Source organism: Ixodes scapularis, unplaced genomic scaffold (assembly GCF_016920785.2).
Source record: "Ixodes scapularis isolate PalLabHiFi unplaced genomic scaffold, ASM1692078v2 PGA_scaffold12__126_contigs__length_90152505, whole genome shotgun sequence".
Taxonomy (NCBI): Eukaryota; Metazoa; Arthropoda; class Arachnida; order Ixodida; family Ixodidae; genus Ixodes; species Ixodes scapularis.
In genome coordinates, this window is record NW_024609838.1 from 29658915 (window position 1) to 29679458 (window position 20544).

The 20544-nt window shown below is 47.3% G+C and overlaps 1 protein-coding gene across 1 annotated transcript; it reads right to left on the minus strand.

The window, feature by feature from the left end:
• Positions 1-230: 230 nt before the first annotated feature.
• On the minus strand, positions 231-2773 carry LOC120849288. Its single transcript, XM_040221477.3, has 2 exons — positions 2728-2773; positions 231-1552 (listed from the first exon to the last, which is right to left on the minus strand). Exons 1-2 carry the CDS (start codon positions 2771-2773, stop codon positions 231-233), a joined length of 1368 nt encoding a protein of 455 aa, XP_040077411.1.
• Between the last annotated feature and the right edge of the window lie 17771 nt (positions 2774-20544).

Genomic DNA, 20544 nt, shown 5'->3' on the forward strand with positions numbered 1-20544 from the left:
GACTATTTCGTAATTCCATTCCTTCGAAGACTCTCCGCCTTTTCACTGTGGTACACCTGCGGTATCCATGCATGTCAGCCGGCCCCCAGCTCACGCATTAGACACGAGCAGTGCGTCACTCGGACGTATATGTATGTATGTATGAAAAACTTTATTAAAGGTATATCATGAGGGAGGTAGTTTGAGGTGGCCCGGAGGGGGCCATCTCTCACAAGCACTAGGTGGACTCCTCAGTACAGGAGCCCATTGGCGACTGCCGCGGTTTGGGCTCGGTCAACCAGGGCCTTCTGGCCCTCCAGGTCGGAGCAGTCGAGCAGGGCTGCCTCCCAGTCCTCCCGGGTGGGGTTGGGTTTTGGGACGAGGTTCGGGGTTGATTGGCATGCCCACACCATGTGGAAGATGTCCGAAGACTTCTCCGCACAGTGCGGGCATTTTCCTGTATAAGCAGGATCAAAGTGTTTTAAAACTGCCGGGCACAGCAGGGTTTTGGTGTAGAGACGGAGGAGTGTGCGTTCCTCCGCCTTTGTAAGGCCCTTACAGGGCTTAGGATAAATTGCGTGGCCGAATTGGTATAATTGAGTAATTTCTCGAAAAGTGAAGGCTGGATTGGGTTCGGGATCCATTTCGGAAGGGTCTGAAGGCGTTGCCCGGAGAGTGAGCGCGCGGGCGGCGGCGTCTGCCGTTTCGTTGCCTTCGAGGCCCATGTGAGCAGGAGCCCAGACGATCGTTCGAGACGCGGGGGCCCCGAGGTAGTCACTATCTTTAAGGATGCGATACGCAAAGAGAGGAATGTACCCCTGTTCAATATTTCTGCAGGCCCCTCTCGAGTCGGTGATGATGACTCTCGAGTCCTGGTCTGCGGCGGCTAGAGCGATGGCGATCTCCTCCGCATGTGTTATGTCTTTAGCTCTGAACGTAAGGCCGTTCACCAGGACGTTTTGGTGGACGACTGCAGCCGTGTACCTCCCCCCATGGTGAGGGCCGGAGGCGTCCACATAGAAGATTCCGGGTTTGGACCCATAGTGGCGGGCCAGTGCCTCCGCCCGCGCAAGGCGCCTGCCACTGTGGTCGTCACGTGTCATGTTGGCTGGAAGAGGGCGCACGTGCAGGGCGCATCTCCAGACTTCGGGGATGCGTACGCGCTCTTCTGTCAGTGTTAGGTGATGGATGTGTAGTCGGGCTAATAGGTGGCGTCCCGACGACGTCTTTGAAAGTCTTGTATATTGATTGGTCAAGTGTGCCTCCTGGAGCTCCGCGAAAGTGTTTACCATCCCCAGGCCCATGAGGCGCTGGTTGGACGTGTTCATCGGGAGATCGAGGGCACGCTTGTACATCTTTCTAAGAAGCACCTCAAGGGCGGTCTCGTCAAACTTGCGCAGGTGGAGGTAAGGAGTCGAGTAGAGGACTCGACTGGTCACAAACGCGTGCGCCAGCCGCAAGGCGTCTTTGCACCGTAACCCCCCGCGTTTGTTGGAAACACGGCGGACCATTCGGCCCACCTGGTCCCCCACCTTACGCAGTTTAGCCAGTGTTGTATCAACCCGCCGATAAGCTAAGATAAAGAATCCATATGTTTGGCTTTACGTCTCCCCATGTATCTCTGTTCTCGGCCCGGATCCCCGCATTCTCGCCTACACGCAGGGGAAACGCGCTTCCGCTGTTTCCGCGAGCCGGCGATGGATGGCGCCACTGTGTCGCTACCACCGAGGTAGCCTCCATTTGTGTTCTATCCTCTCGTTTATCACGCGCACAACGTCCGCGTCCGCCTTTTTTTTCCCGCCATGGAGGAATGTAAAGCAGAAAATCTAATTAAGACGCATCTTGGAATGTGTCCGATCTCACGTGCCTGGCTATTAAACGGTCCATCGGGACGTAGTGGAATTGGAGATTCTTCTCTACACAATGGCGCGGGGGCGTTACCCCGTGGTGGGGGGTTATAAACCTTGAGCCCTCCCCCCCCCCCCCCCCCCCCGCCGAAATCCAGCCGATCATATATTATATACATGCATTTTGACCCCCCCCCCCCAAGTCATGAACATTCCAGTCACCTCAGCACCCCCCGAAAACAATTCCTGGCTACGCCACTGCAATGGGGGCCAAGAACATCGTCGAAGGTTATATTGATATGATATATGATTGATTATAGGCGATTACAAGTAGGGCATCTGGCCGCCGCCATGTCTCTGCTCGCGCGGGCAAGTGCGTGCAATTACAAGCTTGCCAAAGCTACGTTCACGCGCACGCTGCACATGCTTGCACGCATGGGGCACCCGTGAGGCGCCGCGCTTGCAATTGTCTATGCAGGGTGTCATCCCAAAATATTTACAGTTTTTTTTTCACCGAAGTTTCAAAACTAACTGTTATTTTATTCAGGAGGGTGTGGGGATAGCGGCCATGAGGACCCTGGACATGGGCCCGCAGGGGCCAAAAGAAGGAAGACGAATATAACACGGGGCAGAGCTCGGGCGGCGAGCTCGCGGATGGTCGGTGACGGAACGGTGAAAGTACAAGGCGCTGCCTCCAGATCGTCCAACTGTAAGGCAGTCGATCCTCCGTAACTTGCGTTGTGTGATCACCTTTGGGCCGGTCGAGGCGGAGTCTGATCGGGCATTGGCTACAGTGGACACCCACGTTATCTGGCGCCCAACGTAGGGCGACAGATAATATGGGTGTTCACTTTAGCTGCCTCCCGATCAGTCCTCGCCTCGATCGCCTCGATAAGATCACACAGCGCAAGATAGGGATTGTGGCCCCTTGTGGCCATGATCCCCATTTTTAATAAGAAAATGTTGGCCGGAGCTGAATGGCGCCACCAGTTACCGAAAATGGGCAGAAACGGGTTCCATTTTCCCACTGAAGATTTCAACAAAATCACTTATAACTTTTGAATGAGATAACGGTCAGTTCTGAAACTTTGGCACCTGGTTCGAACCGCTAGCGCGACATGTGGGCAAAGAATGAGCGTTCGGCAATGCGTAATTTATATTTGCGGTGAAAGAACAACAATAAACATTGCATCTGTTTGGTAGACGCTGTAGTTATTGACCGCTGGAGTTACGCTGGGTGTATCGGATTCCGAGCGTTTATCACTCCGCAGCCAATCGGATTGTGGCATTAGCCAATGAGATACGGCGAATAACAAATCACGAAGCGAAGAACGTGAGCATAAGGAGCTAAGCCCCGAGTTTCTTAAGTTGTCCATCAGTGACTATGAACCGACTCAACCCTCTGACGTCATTTTCGATTCGGAAAATTCGGCCCATCAATCCAGCGCGGGTTTAGGGGATGAAGACTTTTTATTATGTTTTGCGTGGGAGTGAGGTTTTGACTGCTAGTAGTACTGTTGTGGAAACAGGGCTTCTGACTGCTAGTAGTACTGCCGAGGAAAGAGGGTGATTGCTTTCCTTCTTTTGTCCGTGGTATTTCAATCTCTTTCTAGCCGTGTTGAAATAACCTGAGACTGGGGTAGAGAAGAAGCATGAAATCGTAGAAGGGACAGAAAATAGACAGGACGACGTTTCTGTCCCTTCTACGATTTGATGCTTCTCCTCTACCCCAGCCTCAGGTTATTTCAACATGGTTAATATTCACCAGCTCGCCTGCACCCTTACGATTTTCTCTTTCTAGCGTTTCCTTTCAAGCACTCTTTAAGTGAAATAATATTCAGTTGTGTGTCGTCCTATCGTTACTTCCACTCTTGGGGTAATGTCACGTCTGTTTCTGTATTTTTGTTTCAGTTAAGTGTCTTTTTAACGCAACGAAATCTCTTATGCCGCTACAGAGCTTACCGGAAACGTGTAGCGGACCACGATGCACGTATTGGAATTTTGGACACACCTGTAGCGAATGGTGGTATGCACTTTAACGATAGGCGTTTATGAATAGTAATCCAAACTGTCTTATAAAAGAAGGCAACGGTTGACAGGGTGCGTTGCTTTTCTTTTACAGAATCTACAGATTCACAACAAAACATTTCACGGCCCGTCTAATCCACCCTAGGCAACTGGTGAGTGTACTGCGGCAAAGCATGCCTTAGTCACATCATATAATCTGATCAAGTTATGAGAACATGGAGTCAAACAGCGCGATGGGCCACGGATCCCGACATGTGAAGGCCTGTTCACACATACAGCGGAGCGCTAAGTTAGCGCTACGTGAGCGCTCCAAGGAGCGCTCATGTGGCGCTTCCTGACGCGTGACTTAGTTCTAACACAGCGCGCGATTAGCGCTTCTGTAGCGCTTTGTTAGCGCTCCAGTAGCGCCTTGTTAGCGCTCCAGTAGCGCCTTGTTAGCGCTTCAGTAGCGCCGTGTTAGCGCTTTAGTAGCGCTACTTGTACCGCGGTGCTGCGGATTAGCGCGTGCACTGCGGTTCCGGTTCCTGTGGTTGGGTGTGCATCAGCAGCACCATGGCGGACATGTGGGATGCTGAAATAGAAATGCGACCAATGCTCTTACATACGCGATTAGTGCATATGTGTGTGGACGGCTTAACGCCCAGACGAGCCTTCTGGGTGCGCGACATCTTTCGCCACCGAGATACCGACAGGTACCTGCAGTGAACCTTCTTCCTAGGCTGAGGGACCGAGACACAGAGCTCTTTCGAAGGCGGTTATTTTTAACTGCGTGTCTTTGAAACCAGGGTCACGCCTATCGAATAGAAAGCGATGAGGTCGTACCCAATCAATTAGTCGCTCAAAGTTCATGACTCTGGGTCGCCTGCCCGACCCTTTGCTTGGAGAGCGGCTGTTTTACTACCTCTTCTTTCAATGCCAAAGGAAAAACAACAACAAAGGAATCGCCGTGCACGCGTTGTTCCGCAGCAGCAAGCACGCGGCACAAGAAGCGTGCATGAGAGCGCTAACAGAGCGCTAACAAAGCGCTTCTGTAGCACTAACAGAGCGCTAACAAAGCGCTTCTGAAGCGCTAACAGAGCGCTACTGAAGCGCTAACCGAGCGCTACATCACGCGCTAGGAAGCGCCACATGAGCGCTCCTTGGAGCGCTCACGTAGCGCTAACTTAGCGCTCCGCTGCATGTGTGAACCGGCCTTGAATCAATCAACTAGCCAAACATATCTTTTAAGGCCGGTTCTCACATGCAGCGAAGCGCTAATGTAGCGCTTCTCACGTGTCGTCCGCTACTTATTGTCTGCCATGAACAACAGTATTGACGGTGCGACACAAAGCTGGTGAACGCTCCCGTCAGCACGCGCTTAGCGCGAGGTCAGCGCTACGCTTGTAGCGCTCCGCTACATGTGTGAACAGGCCTTTAGCAAGTAACGAGAAAGCTGAAACCTTTAGCGGACTGGACCGGTCAGGCGTTGGTTCAGAGTCATTAAGCTCCTCGACTGTGCACGTCCGTACGTGTCTTCATTTTGATTCTTCCTGATTTGAAACACGCTTTCCCCGGAGGGCCATTATCAATATTGCACTTTGCACTCGTAAGTAATTATACACTTCGCAGAAAATTTATTGGACAGCGCGTACCGAAGATGATCCTAATTTATTTATTTAGAAATACCAAGAAATCAGCGGGAAAGAGCACTAAATACTTACATCATCATAACACACACGAAAACAAGGGTAATAAAGAACCAACAAAAAAAAAAAAGAAGAGAATATTAGCATGAAATACTAATACATAGCAATCGAATAACCCGTTATACATCTCTAAGAAAAAAACATCTGACTGAGCATGAAATTATGTGATGTTGGAGATGTTAGTAATGTTATGATCGAAATTCGCAACTTTCAGCGATGGTGGTACCGCGGTGTGAGAGTTGCGCTCTCTAGATCCTAGATGATACACTCTAAAAAAAAAAAGGTGTCAAGGGAGAGTAACTGCCCTAAGTTACCCTCCTTTAACCCTATCTTCATCCAAGTTACTCTTTCGCGACCGCTTCTTTCGATGATACTCTCCCTTAACCCTCACTCGAACTCTAGAGTAACTGTAGCTAGAGTTAGTTTCTCCTCGCGATATCACGGGCTGTCAACAGATGGCGCCGCTATGGGGTCGGCGCATTTTCGACGCTGCTCGGCGCAGATTTTTGTTGTTGTGTTTTTCTTTTTCCGGGGAAGGTTTTTTTTTCTTCCCTAGCCGCTTCTTTTTTTTTTGGGGGGGGGGGGGGGGGGGAAGATGGGCAAGGATATTTTAATAAGTGAGTTGATACAGCCTACCTTTACTTAATTTTGTCAACGCGCAATTCAAATGTTTTTTCTGCTAATTAAAAAAAAAGTGCAGAATTTAAGGTGGTTTTTTGCTGCTTCTTTGTGCATATGCGTCGCCAGCGATACGAGCTTATAGGGACCACCAAATGAGGCCGCCGATGTCCGCGTCTATGCATCGCCCTCCCGTCGCGGCCAAACGCATGGGACTTTCGCTTTAGATTATTATGTAGACTTATGATCTTGATAGAAAAGCTTCGTACCCTAACTAGGGGTTTATGGACTGCACTTCGTGTCAGGAGAAGAACATTTTTTGCCTCCAACATGGTGACAAGGCACTGATAGTAGACGACAATGTTGGTTTTGACCTACAGTTTAACCGGAAGTGACGTCAGCTGCAACAAACGTATACTTAGAAGCGCCAGAAAAAACAAACAACCTAACTGAAAGAAGTAGTAGTGCAAACTCAGAGCGGCTACCGGCAGCTCAATTTTATTTGGAAAACACGAACATATTTGCACACCAGCGGCGTAGCCAGGGGACGGGGTGTTGGGTGTTGAAGGGTCGGAACACCGCCGAAGTTTCATGGTTGTCCCCCTTTACCCCTTTCGCTTTTCCAATGTCAGTATTTTTTGTGTGTGTGTTTCGTTTCGACAATCCACTACGGCGAGGGGCGGTGCATGCCCACAACATACCGAAGCAAAACGAAAAAGACGAAGCTGTCCGTGGACTGCGTGAAAAACACATCTCCGGCTCCGGCTCTTCGAACAGCCCTCTCCAAACTCGGCCACGTTTGTAACCGAAGCCTTTCTTCAGGCTCGCAGGTGCGAATGGCTTAGCTCCCGACGTCATAAAAGCCGCGAAATCCTGACCTCGAAAAACGCTGGCCTCGCTTCGGGGAATGCAGGCGGCTTAACTAAAGTTCCCCTACCCTTTGAGTGTCAAGGACTCGACGACAATCTCAGGGCAGCACAACAAAATTCCAAAATAGCAATGATTTGACTTTACGAACCCTACAATGCGGAGAAAACCGGACGACAAAATGACAAACAGCTAAGCGTTTTTTTTTTTTTTTTCTTTTTTTGCTCCGTCTTTTTTTTTTTTTTAGGGTTCACTCGCCTGCGCTTATTTAGCTTCAATATGGCACAAAAATGCAAAAAACACACACACACAAACATCCCCATCGTTAAAAAAAAGAAAAGAAGCAACAGAGAAAAGCGACAGCATATGCACTGTTGAAGCATATTTGTAATGCCCATAATCACTTGGTTTGAAAGCGTATCTAGTTGACTTCTTTAATCGCCGAAGTGGGTAATGTTTACATGCTTGCGTTCAGCACGTGAGTCGTGGAACTTTTTCAAAAATGAGTTCAGAAGCCAAGCCGTTCTTGACGTTCTTTTTTTTTTTAAGAATGATTATTGACCTACAACTTTAAGCGTGTCATCCCCGTCTCCAACAGCTAGAGTCGGCACATTCACGTCAGGCAGCATCGTCTGCCCTAGGCGAGAGCGATGTTGTGGCCAACGACGTCGGTCTCTATGTCGCAAGCCTCGACTTCGATCAAATCGGCGGCCTGTGCGGAGCATTCGTTTTGTTAAATGCACTTCCTGGGGAAGTACTGGTTTTGACACAGATGTGGAGGGACCGCACCGCGTAGCGCGTCTCGGCGGTACAGGCAACTTGCATTTGCCTAGAGGCTTTGTATCCTAATGTAACCCGCCTGCTTAGCTTAACCCGCCTGCTTAGCGCAATAGCTTCCACCATGCTAATTATAAACACCGTCGAACTTGTTGTCCGTAAGGTAATGACGTCACGAGAGGAAACCATAGGAGGGCGCCACCAAAACATCTCGCCTCTAATAGGGGCTGCGCTTTTGAACATTCACCGAAATATGCAAATCGGCACCGAAAGGGTACTCTCACTTCTTTCTATCGACCGACGGCGGCTTCCACTAAATGTTTAGACCCCACAAAATGATAGAAACTGGTATTTTTTTCTTCCACTTTCTCGTAAAACGACAACGAAGAACGGAAATAGCCTAAAACATGACTATACAACGATATTTTCTGAAAAAATGTGATCCGCGCAGGGGAAGTACTGGTTTTGACACAGATGTGGAGGCACCGCACCGCGTAGCGCGTCTCGGCGGTACAGGCAACTTGCATTTGCCCAGAGGCTTTGTATCCTGATGTAACCCGCCTGCTGCCAATCCTGGCCACCATGCTCGTTAGCAGCGCTGAATCGGAACGTTTGTTTTCTAGACTCCGAATACTGGGACGTTGAAGCACCTGAGTGCTTCAACGTCCCAGGGGCGCTTGCTACTCCGTTCCAAGCTGAAACCAGACGCTCCGCCTTCAACGCGAGCTCGCTGGCTTCGGCAGTGCTCTGGTTGCGCGTGCCTGCGCGATCACACTTGTTTTTGCAAGGGCAGAAAGATGGCGACATGTGCGATCAAAAGCGTCGCTGTGGTCAGCCTTCTACGATTGGCCGAATGGTGACTATGACGTCAGCAAAGGTTTTCTCATCGACAGAAATAAGAGTAATGAAAGAACTTCAATTTTGACGGTGTTGGTAGTGTTGGTTTCAGAGCGCAATAGCTTCCACCATGCTAATTATAAACACCGTCGAACTTGTTGTCCGTAAGGTAATGACGTCACGAGAGGAAACCGTATGCGAGGGCGTCACCAAAATATCTCGCCGCTAATAGGGGCTGCGCTTTTGAACATTCACCGAAATATGCAAATCAGCACCGAAAGGGTACTCTCAGGCCTGGTTCACACTTGCGCATCGGCGGGCGAATCTGCAAGAATTCGGCCGCCGGGCGTAGCGTCCCCTGTGCATTGCCGCGGCCAATTCCGCTTCGGCGACAGCGCATTAGCTGTAAGTGTGAACCAGGCCTCACTTCTTCCAATCGACCGACGGCGGCTTCCACTAAATGTTTAGACCCCACAAAATGATCGAAACTGGTATTTTTCTCACACTTTCTCGTAAAACAACAACGAAGAACGTAAATAGCCTGAAACATGACTATACAACAATATTTTCTGAAAAAATGTGATCCGCGCAGGAGCAATGAGAGTGACGCTTCACTATTCACTTCACTCATTGCCCCTCTGCGCATTGCAGTTTTTGTGTTTAATCGTATTCTAAACTTCGCTATTCTCTGGCACTTTTCCATAGTTTTCAGTCATTGGATACCCGAGGTGTTCCGCATTGAAGTGCACGCACCGTAATTTTTTGTGAGCCTGTTTAGACTTTTTTGCTCGAAGTCAATTATAATATTTTCTGACTGCGTTCTTTCGTCGTTTAACATTAAATTCTCCTTTTTTAAATACTGGACGAACGAGATGGTGGAAAAGAAGGTTGGACTTTTGTCGTCTAAGAAACAGAAAATAGCAAACAAAATTGTGTTTGGGCAGTTTCTTTTCCCGGTCTCTTCTTTTCTTTCTGTCTTTCAAACAGCTTAAGCAAAGAAAAACACCCATGAAAAAAATTCCCTGGCTACGCCACTGATACACACCTTATTATACCTCAAGCCAAATGAATCCGAATTTCTTATTTGATGAAACGAGCGACGACGCACTGATGCAACTGTCATCTTCCTTTACACTGATTTTGAACACCTCGAAATTTTCCCCCTCTGTTTTCTGTTCTTACTTGCCCGGAATCTGTGGTTTATCCAGCAAAGGGTCGTACGAACATTTATCACAGTGGACTGCCAAGTTCCCTGAAGAAGACCGCTTTATAGAAAGTTCATGCTCTATGTGCGATCGGGTGGTGCACGAAAGCACCCGATATCAAATGCCCCACGACTGACACCCGCCCTTTTGCCCTGCCTTCAAAGGGCTAGTTTTATCAGAAGCCCATGACGCGAATTCCCAGATCATGTGGCCTGGTCCTCACTGTGACGGCGGAGCATTCTGCTTTTAATTAAGAGACAGCTAGTGTGCACGCGAGCGCGTGGAAGGTAATCATGCCGTCATTTGTAGACCCTCAAGATATTAGGTTATGACATGAAACAACGGCGGTTCAACCGTGTACAAAAATTCTGCACGTGGGGCTATAATACTACACCCGTACGATCGCCCACATGTCGTTGATATTTTAGACTACCAATGTGGCGCATTCTTCATGTTTGTGTGCATGTCTCTTTGAGCGCATGCTCTCCTGTTTTGTTTATTTTGAGGCATAAGCTAGTTAGCTTCACTGGTGCTCTGAGGGAACGCCAAGTGGCCGACAATCTTCTTGCAATTTATATCACCCCTTTTCTTTTCGTTGGGAGACATTTGATTTATCATTATCTTTTTTGTATTTTGACGAGGCTTCAAGCTGAGTTCAGTGCTTCGTGTCTGTCAATTCCTTTTTGTCCCCTTGTTCTAGAGTTATCATGTGTAAGCAAACTCTACTATATTGTTTTTTTGGATACCCGGATAGCAAATACCAGCTGAGACAAACCGACGAATTCGAGAGAGGGAAGAGCGAAGTGGAGGGGCGCGCCGATGGCCTCGAAACGGGTTGCTTACGAAGGTCCCTCGGCCTGGCGCAAGTGCTCTATCTCTCCCTCGAAAAGGGCGAGAGAAGGTGCTGAGAAAATAATTTCCCTCCCGTTTTCCCCACCCACCATCACTAATCCCTCCAAATCTCTTGTGAGCCTAGGGGACTCGGCGTCCGCGTCCTTGAAGGAGGAGGGCTCCTTCAAGGACGCGGAGGACCGTCGAGCCCGCCATGCCAGTTATCGCGTGCTCCGCTCTCTGCGCGTGGTTACGGGAGGGAGCGTGATCATGTGATTAAAGCCAAATGTACGATTGGCTCACCGAACACCTTAGCTTCCTCTTCACTTTCAGCTTAGGAGTGACGGAGTACAGCCCGCGAAGCGCGCGCACACACACACACTCACAGAAAGTGGAGTCGCGTGAACCAAGGCCTAACGATAAGGTAGGGACTGGACGACGGTGGGGACGGTCCCCTCAATGTCCAACACGCGCATCCGCGAACTGGAAAGGGGCAGAGGCGCTTCGCAATTTATGGAGTTTTTTTTCCGGCAGAGATAGCTCTTTTCAAGAATGGCAAGATGAACATGCTCATATCAGGACACCGTGGTGTCAGTTTCTTAAGTTGTTTAGGTTCATTTGATTGCTTAGCGGACGTTTATTTTTTATATTTTTTTTATCGGGTGAACCGGCTGGGCATCTCTTTTATCCACGCTTCCCCAACTGGAACCGGTAAGAACGATAGTTTATTGCCAAGAGCGATCTTCAACATGCGGAATGTCAAGACCTTGGATATTCTCTCGGCAGCGCCTACACACCGGTGATCTTCCTTTGTTGTGGCCATACATGTCACCACCAGCTTCGACGGACCGAAGACACGACGGACCACTTTCTTTTGCACGTGAGTGACAATGAGAGGATCCTCTCCTTCTTCTTGACCATCGGAGACATGTGTTCTTGCTACGTAATGTACGTTTTGTCATGATCCGATCCGTTTGAACCGTGTCTAACTCTGGGCCGGGAGTCTCCGACGAGTCCCGCGTGTTGTCCACAGCGATCGGCCTGAAAGGTCCTGTACAGCGTTATTTGTAAATGCTTTTTATTCCAATAGTCTGTGAGAGACGTTCTGATTGGGTATTTTCGTGTTTGAAGTCATTTAGTTCATTTTTTTCTGTTAAAATATGGCTGTCTTCTTGAAGGTAGATGTGTGCTGTAGTAAAGTCCTCCCAGTATGTCCAAAGCCGAATTGCACGGGGCGTTGAGTAGTCCTTCTTTGCCAAGATTCAGCTAGTCGGGTGGTTGTGGAGTGTCAGCTATGTCACTGCGCTATGCGAGCGTATTTGCCAGTAATCGTCTTTACATAACAAGTTTTTTTTTTTTTTTACGTGAGTGATTTATTGATTGAAGCATAATGTTCCGTTGAACTGTCATATTTTGTTTGTATAACAGGGTATTTATTGGACTGATAATTTAAAAGTACATTTGACACTGGTGTGCTGAAGGGAGGCCAGCGATTTGATTTATAACTTGTAAAAAATATAGAGGGCCCCCCCCCCCCCCCCCAATATGCGTACATTTATAACTACGTATTTCTGCGCCGCAAACACCGCAATTCCTTAAAACTGTTTCTTTTTTTCTTTCAAATCAACGTAAAAATATAGGTGTGAACTTAAATGTCGAGATTGCAATAAACATGTTTTAAGTTTAGATGAAGGATTGAGAGACGCTGTGATGCTGCCAGAGTAGGGCTAAGCAATTTATAGATTAACCTTTCTACTATGTGGAAAAAAAAAAGAGCTCTAAATTCGACCTTTCAATGCATGTGCCTGCCCCTGCATTCAGAGTGGTGCAACCAGTTCATCCGCATGCAATAAAAAACATAGAGTCCACATCTATTGCGCAGCAGCACGATGAATTGGCACACATGAGCAGCTCGCTGACTTTCTAGTAGTGTCGGTTGTGGTAGAACTTAAGCTCGCCGCGATGCATGTTCTGTTTTGACATGTAGCATATTTATCAGTTATTTTAATACTCGCCAATCTTAATTTGTATGTTCTTGGTATGGCCTACTTTTAAATTTCTTTTTCTTCTTGTTTTGTTTTGTTTAGAATTCGTGAATTTTAGTAGGTACAACTTTTCCTTTATTAAGGTTCAATGGTACTTTATGGCGAATTATCCCCTTGTAGAGCTGTAGTTACAATATTTAATGATTGGTCTCCCCAAACTTAGATGTTACTTGCATTCGTTAGCTTCCTTTCTAAAGTTGTGAAATAAACTATAATATATGGCAGTCAGCACTTAAACGCAATACGTTGTTTACACTAATTTATCTATAAAAATGTTCCTAACATATTGTATGCCACTTGGACAAATGCAGATGTTAAGAAATTGCATTTGTCCTACCCCTCAGTCTAGTGTCTATATAATAAAGCTATGTCCAACCATCGAGCAGTGGGAGGAAGAGCTGTGCAGCTCTGACCCGGACCGACAGCTACGGCTGATCGAGAGGGCTAGGACGGCAGCGAGGTCCATTGGAGTCCTGGACTGAGGATTCCACTCACGGCGCTCAATTTTTTTTTCCTTATTGAATAAAGTTTTTCCTCCTCCTCCTCCTCTTGCACCGCTATGGGCAGAGGCCAGCTGATTTGCTACTGTTTGGAAGGTGGAGGAGTGATGTGCAAGGAAGCTAAACTTTGTCCCTCACTCCCATATTGCCTGTTATATATGTTCCAAAAGTCAGGGAGAAGGGGGAGGGGAACTGCCCCCTCTCCTTGCCCCCTTTTTCTGATGGGGTGCAAACTTGAGGATACCATAAATGAATGCAACCGCTTATGGCTGCTATTGCATACAAAGGAAACAAATAGAGAGAGAGCGAGGGAGGTGGTTTATCTTTCTCTTAGGTGTTCATAGCAGGGGATACGAACGGTTTTGGATTTTTGCGGCTGAGCGAGCTAGCAATCAGTGCTGCCTTAGTGTTCGGTTGGGACACTTATTCAATCGGCAAGAAAGCGAGCCCCAGCCAATTATTGGAGCGCATCCTATGAATGGCTCCCGGGATTTTCGAAAATGGTCTATTGTCTCGCAAACGAGTGCACTGGTATTAACTAAAAGCACTTCGCGAGCTGTTTCCTCTCTTTTAATATTGCTGACTCTGCATTTAAGCATTCATTCTTCACAGGAGGAGGGACACGGCCGATCAACCTATCCGGTGACGAGAATTGACGAAGAGGACTCAAGTGCCATAACTGTGGTGTTGGAGGACCACTCCTTTGAGGTGACGGGCTGGTGCAGCGCTCGTTCTTGCATCGCACGGAGTCGACGACATTTCTTACCGTCAAAAAGCAAGCCAGTCACTCGCAGTGATTGGGCACTTCATTAGTTTGAAGTACAAATAAAGTACGTCTTGGCTTTAGACTTGATCACGAAGTTAAAAAAAACTGTTAGCCAGAGGAAATTTGTGTGTTGGTTTTGCCTTTTTTGCCATGTGCTGAAATTAAAATTTTGGTTTATTAAAATCTATTCTACTGTTTTATTTCAGTGCTGACTTTTTATGAGAACCTATAGCCTCTGTGCAGGCTCATGCTTTATATTTTGTCATTCTTCAGCTGCAGTTCCACATTTCCTTTGCACCCATCTCCTTGTGAACATGTACATAGCTGCTTTTAGATTTTAGGGTTTCCTGAAGAGGGTCCTAATTCTTTTATACAGTTTAGGGAACACATCAGATGGGTCTGTACTTACTGTACACAATTATTTGTGTAGAGTAATTACAGTCCCATTCAAGTGTTGCCTAAACTCTGTATTAAAGAGTTAAGTACTATCTAAGGAGGGGTCATACAAACTGCTCAAGTGGGCTGCTATGTGACATTAACTCTTGGTAGAGAGCAGAGTTAACTCTTTAATACGGACTCAAGGTACAATTCAAATGGAGTTGTATTTACTCCACAATAAGGTTAAAACTACCCTTCCTGGAGAGCGTGCTTAACTCTTAAATATAGAGTTCAGGCAACACTTCTAATGGAGTTGTCATTACTCTCCACAAACGAGTGGATTCAACTCTTCGCGGAGAACATGTTTAACTCTTGCATACAGAGTTTAGGCAACACTTCTAATAGAGTTGTGGCTACTCTACACGATGGAGTGAGGGTAACTCTTCCTGGCGAGTACGCGTAACTCTTGAATACAGAGTTCAGGCAACATTGTAATAGAGTTGTAGTTACCCTACACGAAGGAATGAAGGTAACCCTCCCTGGAGAGTATCCTTCACTCGTCAACAAGGAGTTTCGGCAACACTTCTGATAGAGTTATAGTCACTCTACACAACAAAGTGAAATTTACTCTCATCAAAGAGTTTAGGCAACACTTGTCATGGAGTTATAGTTACTCTACACAAAGGAGTGAAGGTAACACTTACACTTACAAATCAAAAGAGTAGCCCTGACTCTCTCAAAGGTATTGGCGTGACTCTCTATAGAAGAGTTAAATGAACACTTGTATGGAAGAGTTAAACATACACTTGCCTCCGAAGAGTTATAGTTACTCTTTAAAAGAGTGGATTCTGTGACAAGCCAGTTACACTCCAAAAAGAGTTAAATCGACACCTTTTTTTTTTAGAGTGTAGGCTTTAGAATAAAGTTGCTTGCCTACACCTTCCTGACGTGAAAGAATTAAGTAGGGCTCTAATACTGCTATACATAACAAAACTAGAATTACTTACGCGTCACAGACCCAGCCTCGTACTGCTGTTCTATGACGATCATCCAGATGACAGCCATCTTGATAGGCACCAGTGCGCCCCCTATTTGTCGTGAAAGTTGCGATTAATATGTTGGGCTAGTTGGTTTTCCATCTGAAATTAACGCCTAAAAAAATATGGACAAGAGGAAGAAGAGACAGCACGTTGGCGATGTCACGTAGGCGACAACCACGACATCTTTCTCCTCGTGTCCTTTGTTGTTGAGCTATATAGTTCATATTGTATGATCAAGGTGATTAAATTTTCTGATGGCTAAAGGGAAGAAAGAACCTGGAAACGGATCGTTCTTAAAAGTGTATTTAGATAAGGTTTTGCTGTTTTAGTGCCTAGTCGGTCTACTGTAAGAAAGTGAAACATACTTGGATTTGTCACTTGGGTGTAGATGACGATCAAGGAACTGCGAACTGCAGTATCACGCCCTTTTTTTGTCTTGTCTTTCGAGATGATAAGGCTTAAACGTTCCTTCATGAGTCTATAAAGAAAAATAATTTCTGAATTGTCTATTATTATTTTTCTCAGACTGCATATCGGATTTAAATATGTCTTGAAAATTAGACACAAAACAAAATAGGTTACCGTATTCGTGAGTGTGCGTAGGAACTCTAATACAATGAAACCAGAAAACAGGTACGCTCAGGGCGTATACATTGTCATAGGAGCAACCGGTCAAGTTGACAATACGAAATCCTTGGCCTGACGACTCTAACCCTCGGCCCGTTCATATTATGGCCATTCGGCAATCGACGCAGGAAGTACGATGCTTAATGTATGCTCAGCGGGCTTCTGCAGTACAGCCGTATACAGAGCTTGAGGGTTCATTAGGCGAGTGCGTTCAGGCACCTCACCTCGGAGCACGTGGAGCTGAAGCTCGCACTGCGGAGTCCAGGTATCCCGGGCTCAGTCCCCACCCTTACCCGTATAGATGTGGACGAGCATCGTACCGGCGTGTGGTCGTGTATCACCACTCGAAATGCACGCTAAAGACCCCCTGGGGTCTTTAACGTACATCTCGCACGTGCATCTTGTATATTTAACGTGCATCTTGATAATGCGCTCGCTAATTCTCTCATCTGCAATGGGGACTTCTGACGCCCACTTGGGCTGTCTAACGTCCCGCTGTATAAACAAACACGCAACACAGTTTATTCGTTGTACAGAGGTCTCAACGGTCAGATCTTTCAGAGCTGCACGCAGCGACAGTGGCTGCGTGCAGTTCAGTCCCGTGTTTCTGTGCTCGCTCTAAAGAGCAACCTGGGAAAGGAGATGCAACTTTGATTGCAAGAGAACCCGAGGAAGGAAGAACAGAAAACTACAAAAGTCGTAACACGAGGGGCACAATGTTACTCGAGGCTGTGCGGCGTAGCTCGGGCCGTAAATACGTCGGATACCGCGATCGTGACGGTCGTGACGTTCACCCATCTCCCGTGTGGCCTCTGCGCCTCTGTTCGGTTGGGTCCGTGGCACTTTGGCTTCCGTCGCTCCGCCTCACTTCTTCTTCTTCTTCTTGGCCCTACGAGTCAAAGTCGTGTCCGTCGGCAGCTCCAAGGTTGTGATTACGGCGTCGTGAGCGCGGGCTGCTAAAAAGCGGTAGGGCTACCGGTGTTGGCGGTGCCTTGTTTCGATTTCGCTTGGCGTTCTCTTCTCCCCAGAAGCGCGCAAGTGGCGGATGTTCGTGCTTTTGAACTCGCGCCTGATAAAACGTGTGTTTGTGTGGAAGAGGGGGGGGGGGGGGGAATGCTATGTTCCGCGAAAGGTTTTGTGGGTGGCAAAAAGTGGGCTTTGGTATGTGTGTAAGTTGGAGAGCGAGGCTCGGAAATTCCGTCTTCAGATGAGGCGGGTAGGAATTAATTATTGAGGTTGTTTGTATATTTATACAGCGTGTACACCCATTTCAAAGTTGCGACGAGTCACTCGCTGCAGATAAGCAACTTAGTCAGTGCAGTACAACCGCTAGCCCGGGGGTCTCTAACGTGCATCACGCAGTAACTGATACACGACCGCACGCCGGCACGATGCTCATCCAGATTGAAACGGGCAGGGGTGGGGATCGAGCCCAGGATCCCTGGGTTCTGCAGCGCGAGCTTTCGCTCCACGCGCTCCGAGCTGGTCTGCGCTAGCCCACTCAGCCACCGATCCCCCTGGCGGGTAGGAGAGATTTGGACTGCAGAGGCAGGGTCTCACAAAGCCTAGCAGCATTAGTTTAATGAGTTGAATGTAAAAAGAAAAGAAAAATGTAACGGGTGACTATCACAACATATGCATCCTTGACACTTGTCTTTTCGCAATTGCTAAAACCGCGACTCCTTATTTTTAATTTTTTTGTTAAAAGGCTTTGTATTGCTAAAACCTAAATTAAAATATCGTTGTTACGTATTCTTCAATTTGTTAAAGGAATGATTTGGATACATTTCCCTTCACCTTGACAATATCATTCTGGACTCCAGCGGATGAAACTTCAACTTGTTTGCATACTGACGCTGCGTGCACGGTCGTCACCGGGGTTCTCTTTCTTTTTTTCTACTGATGGGTTTCCTGCCCATGCGTGGAAGCGGGATAATAGTTTATTCAACATTTTTGGTGCTCCTTTAAGATAAAGCTAAAACACATGTGCAAAAAAAAAAAAAAAAATAGAGAGTCTGTCAAAAAATAAAACAAAGAAGAATTCACGCCAAAAAACAACATATTCGTAACTTAAGTACCGCGAATACGTTCCCTGGTTAGTTTCGTAACACCATGGTACAAAACTACGGTTCGTGTAGCAGTTCTCGTGAGTTTCTTGGTTGCTTTTCACGCGAAATGTACTTTGCCTCGTTCGAAGTGGGGAGGGGGGGGTGAGCGTCTAGAAATTTGTACAAGCAAGAAGTTAAGCCGCCTCTTAACTTCATGCTAATTGGCTGAGCCAGGTGATGACGTCACACACCCTAACTCGACGCTGATTGGCTGGTTCGGGTTCTGGAAGAGCGTTAAAGGTTTAAAAATCGGGTTAGCCCCGGTATCTCCATTCCGGGAATCGCTATCGAGTGTATGCATGTTATACATGCAACGGGTTAAGCCAGTTGCAAAACTAACCGCTGAAGAGCGCCGAGAACGTAGGCGTCGATTCCGGAGGAATCGGCCTGAAACTACACGTTTCACGCGCAATACGATTGCCCAGCAATTTTCCGTTTTCCCTCATATGTTCCACCAGCCTTACCTTCGTGATAGTATAAGGCGTTACGTATCACTGCGGAATTAGTCAATCAATGCACATGACTCCGTATCTCTCTCGGGCACGTCTATAAGAACGCGTTTTTTTTTTGTGCATTTTTCTAGGCTTGCCGCATTAAGTCCACGTGGTATGGCGAGGCTCTCAGTGATACTTCACGGTCAAACAAAACTTCTCGAGCCCTTCGCTTGCTCGCCGTTTCTGCTCTGCCAAGGGCGGTAGTGATGGGTTCGGCATTGCCGCGGGGAGAGTCTCAGTTAAACTCCGAAGCGTGGCAGGGCATGCGAGTCGAGTTTGTTTCGTTGTTTGCTGGACGATTAAGCGGGGAAATCAACGTGCGCCTTGGTCACGAAGACCACCCGTTCGGCATCTTCGTTGGAGGTGGCCAGTTCGAACGTGGTGCAGCCTGCTTGTTGGTATCACTGGTATCTGCGCTGCGAAAGCTAAAAGACGCATCATTTATTACTTAGGTGAGAGCCTGTCTTCTTAGGGAAAATGCCAAACCTAGAAGATCAAGAGGTTGTTTTTCTCGTGGCGTCTCGTGTTCGATCTGCAGTCATTCATCTTTCGTTTTTTTTTAGCAAGTTTTACCAGTTTATTTTGTACAGGATTGTATAATTTTCCACAAATTAAGTTAGTCATAATGATGACACTCAGTTGTAATAACAAAAAAACCGTGGAGGGCGGGCGACTAAAATGTGTTCAATAAGTAAACAAAGAAGCTTGGCGGTTACAAGAGACTTTAGCAACTTGTTGGAACGGGACACAGAGGATTGAGAACTTAGTACGGTTCCTGTTAATCTGCTATCGACCGAACAGACATGGCGCCTTGAAGCCACTTTCTTAATGTGGACTTGCCTGCGGACGACTCACTAGGCACGATAACGAACTTTTGAATCTTTGAATTGACCTGCAGAAACAAAATATCTGCGGGCATACATATACGGTGTACAATACTGAGGGCATTCAATCGTCGACTTTGCTGCCTTCGTTGGTCTGGAGCGAGTACTTAAAGCGTTCGATAAAACGCTCATTTCAGTTACTGTAACCGAGACATGACCGATACTTTCTATAGTTGTCTACCCAGTAAACAACGTACACTAGATTAATTAGGCATCCTATCTATTCCCTCACCAACGACCGATTCATGCACACCTAGACTGTGAGCCCAAGCAAAAACTCGACAGCGTAATCATTCCAAACTACCTGTCCACGCGTCGCTTAAAGCTTAGTAATACAAATTCGCGGTCACCATCAGAATTAACAACAATCATAGAGGCTCTCCTGCCCTGACAAGGGCACCCCAATAGACCCCGCTCAAAAGTTCATTAAGTAACATTGGGGGTCGCCATTTTTTTGGGGCATGAAGGCCTCTAATTGGATCCGAGTCCTCTCGAACGATGACGTCACACTCGTTTTTTGATACGAGCTGAGCCGAGTTCACGCCGAACGCTGACGCAGTCCTCGTGTCCAACACGTGCCCAAAGAACGTGACCAAGCAATGGCGGACAGTGGCGCGCACCTTTGAAAAGGGTCTATTAATTGGCCTATCTCCGATTTGAAATCTGCATTAGAACTAGCGAAAGTGAACCAACGGTATTCATGACCGCGCTCCTCGGTCCAATCGAAATGTTTGACCAAGATAGAAGACAACTTCTGATTGACTCAACATTACTAGATGACCGATCATTGTCTACTGTGCAAATAAGCACTTGAGCCACCAAGAAAAAAAAAGTACAAGGCCACAAATTGATTTTCGTGTTTTCTTCTAGGAACAAGCCAAGACGTCTGCCCGCAGAAGAGGATGACTTTCTCTTCATAGCCTCTGTAGCGCGTGTGAAAGCCTCTAATTGCCACTTTAAGAAACGCGGTGGGTGTCGAGTCTTGAGCACAAGTATTCTTGCTCCGTAGCCATTGAGACTGCGGCCTT

Excerpts from the sequence above, each read along its gene's own strand:
- LOC120849288 (XM_040221477.3), bottom strand. The coding sequence starts at position 2,773 with ATGGGGATCATGGCCACAAGGGGCCACAATCCCTATCTTGCGCTGT. Across the intron at positions 1,553-2,727 it reads CAATCCCTATCTTGCGCTGT|CTTATCGGCGGGTTGATACA; the intron begins GTGATCTTATCG and ends TCTTTATCTTAG.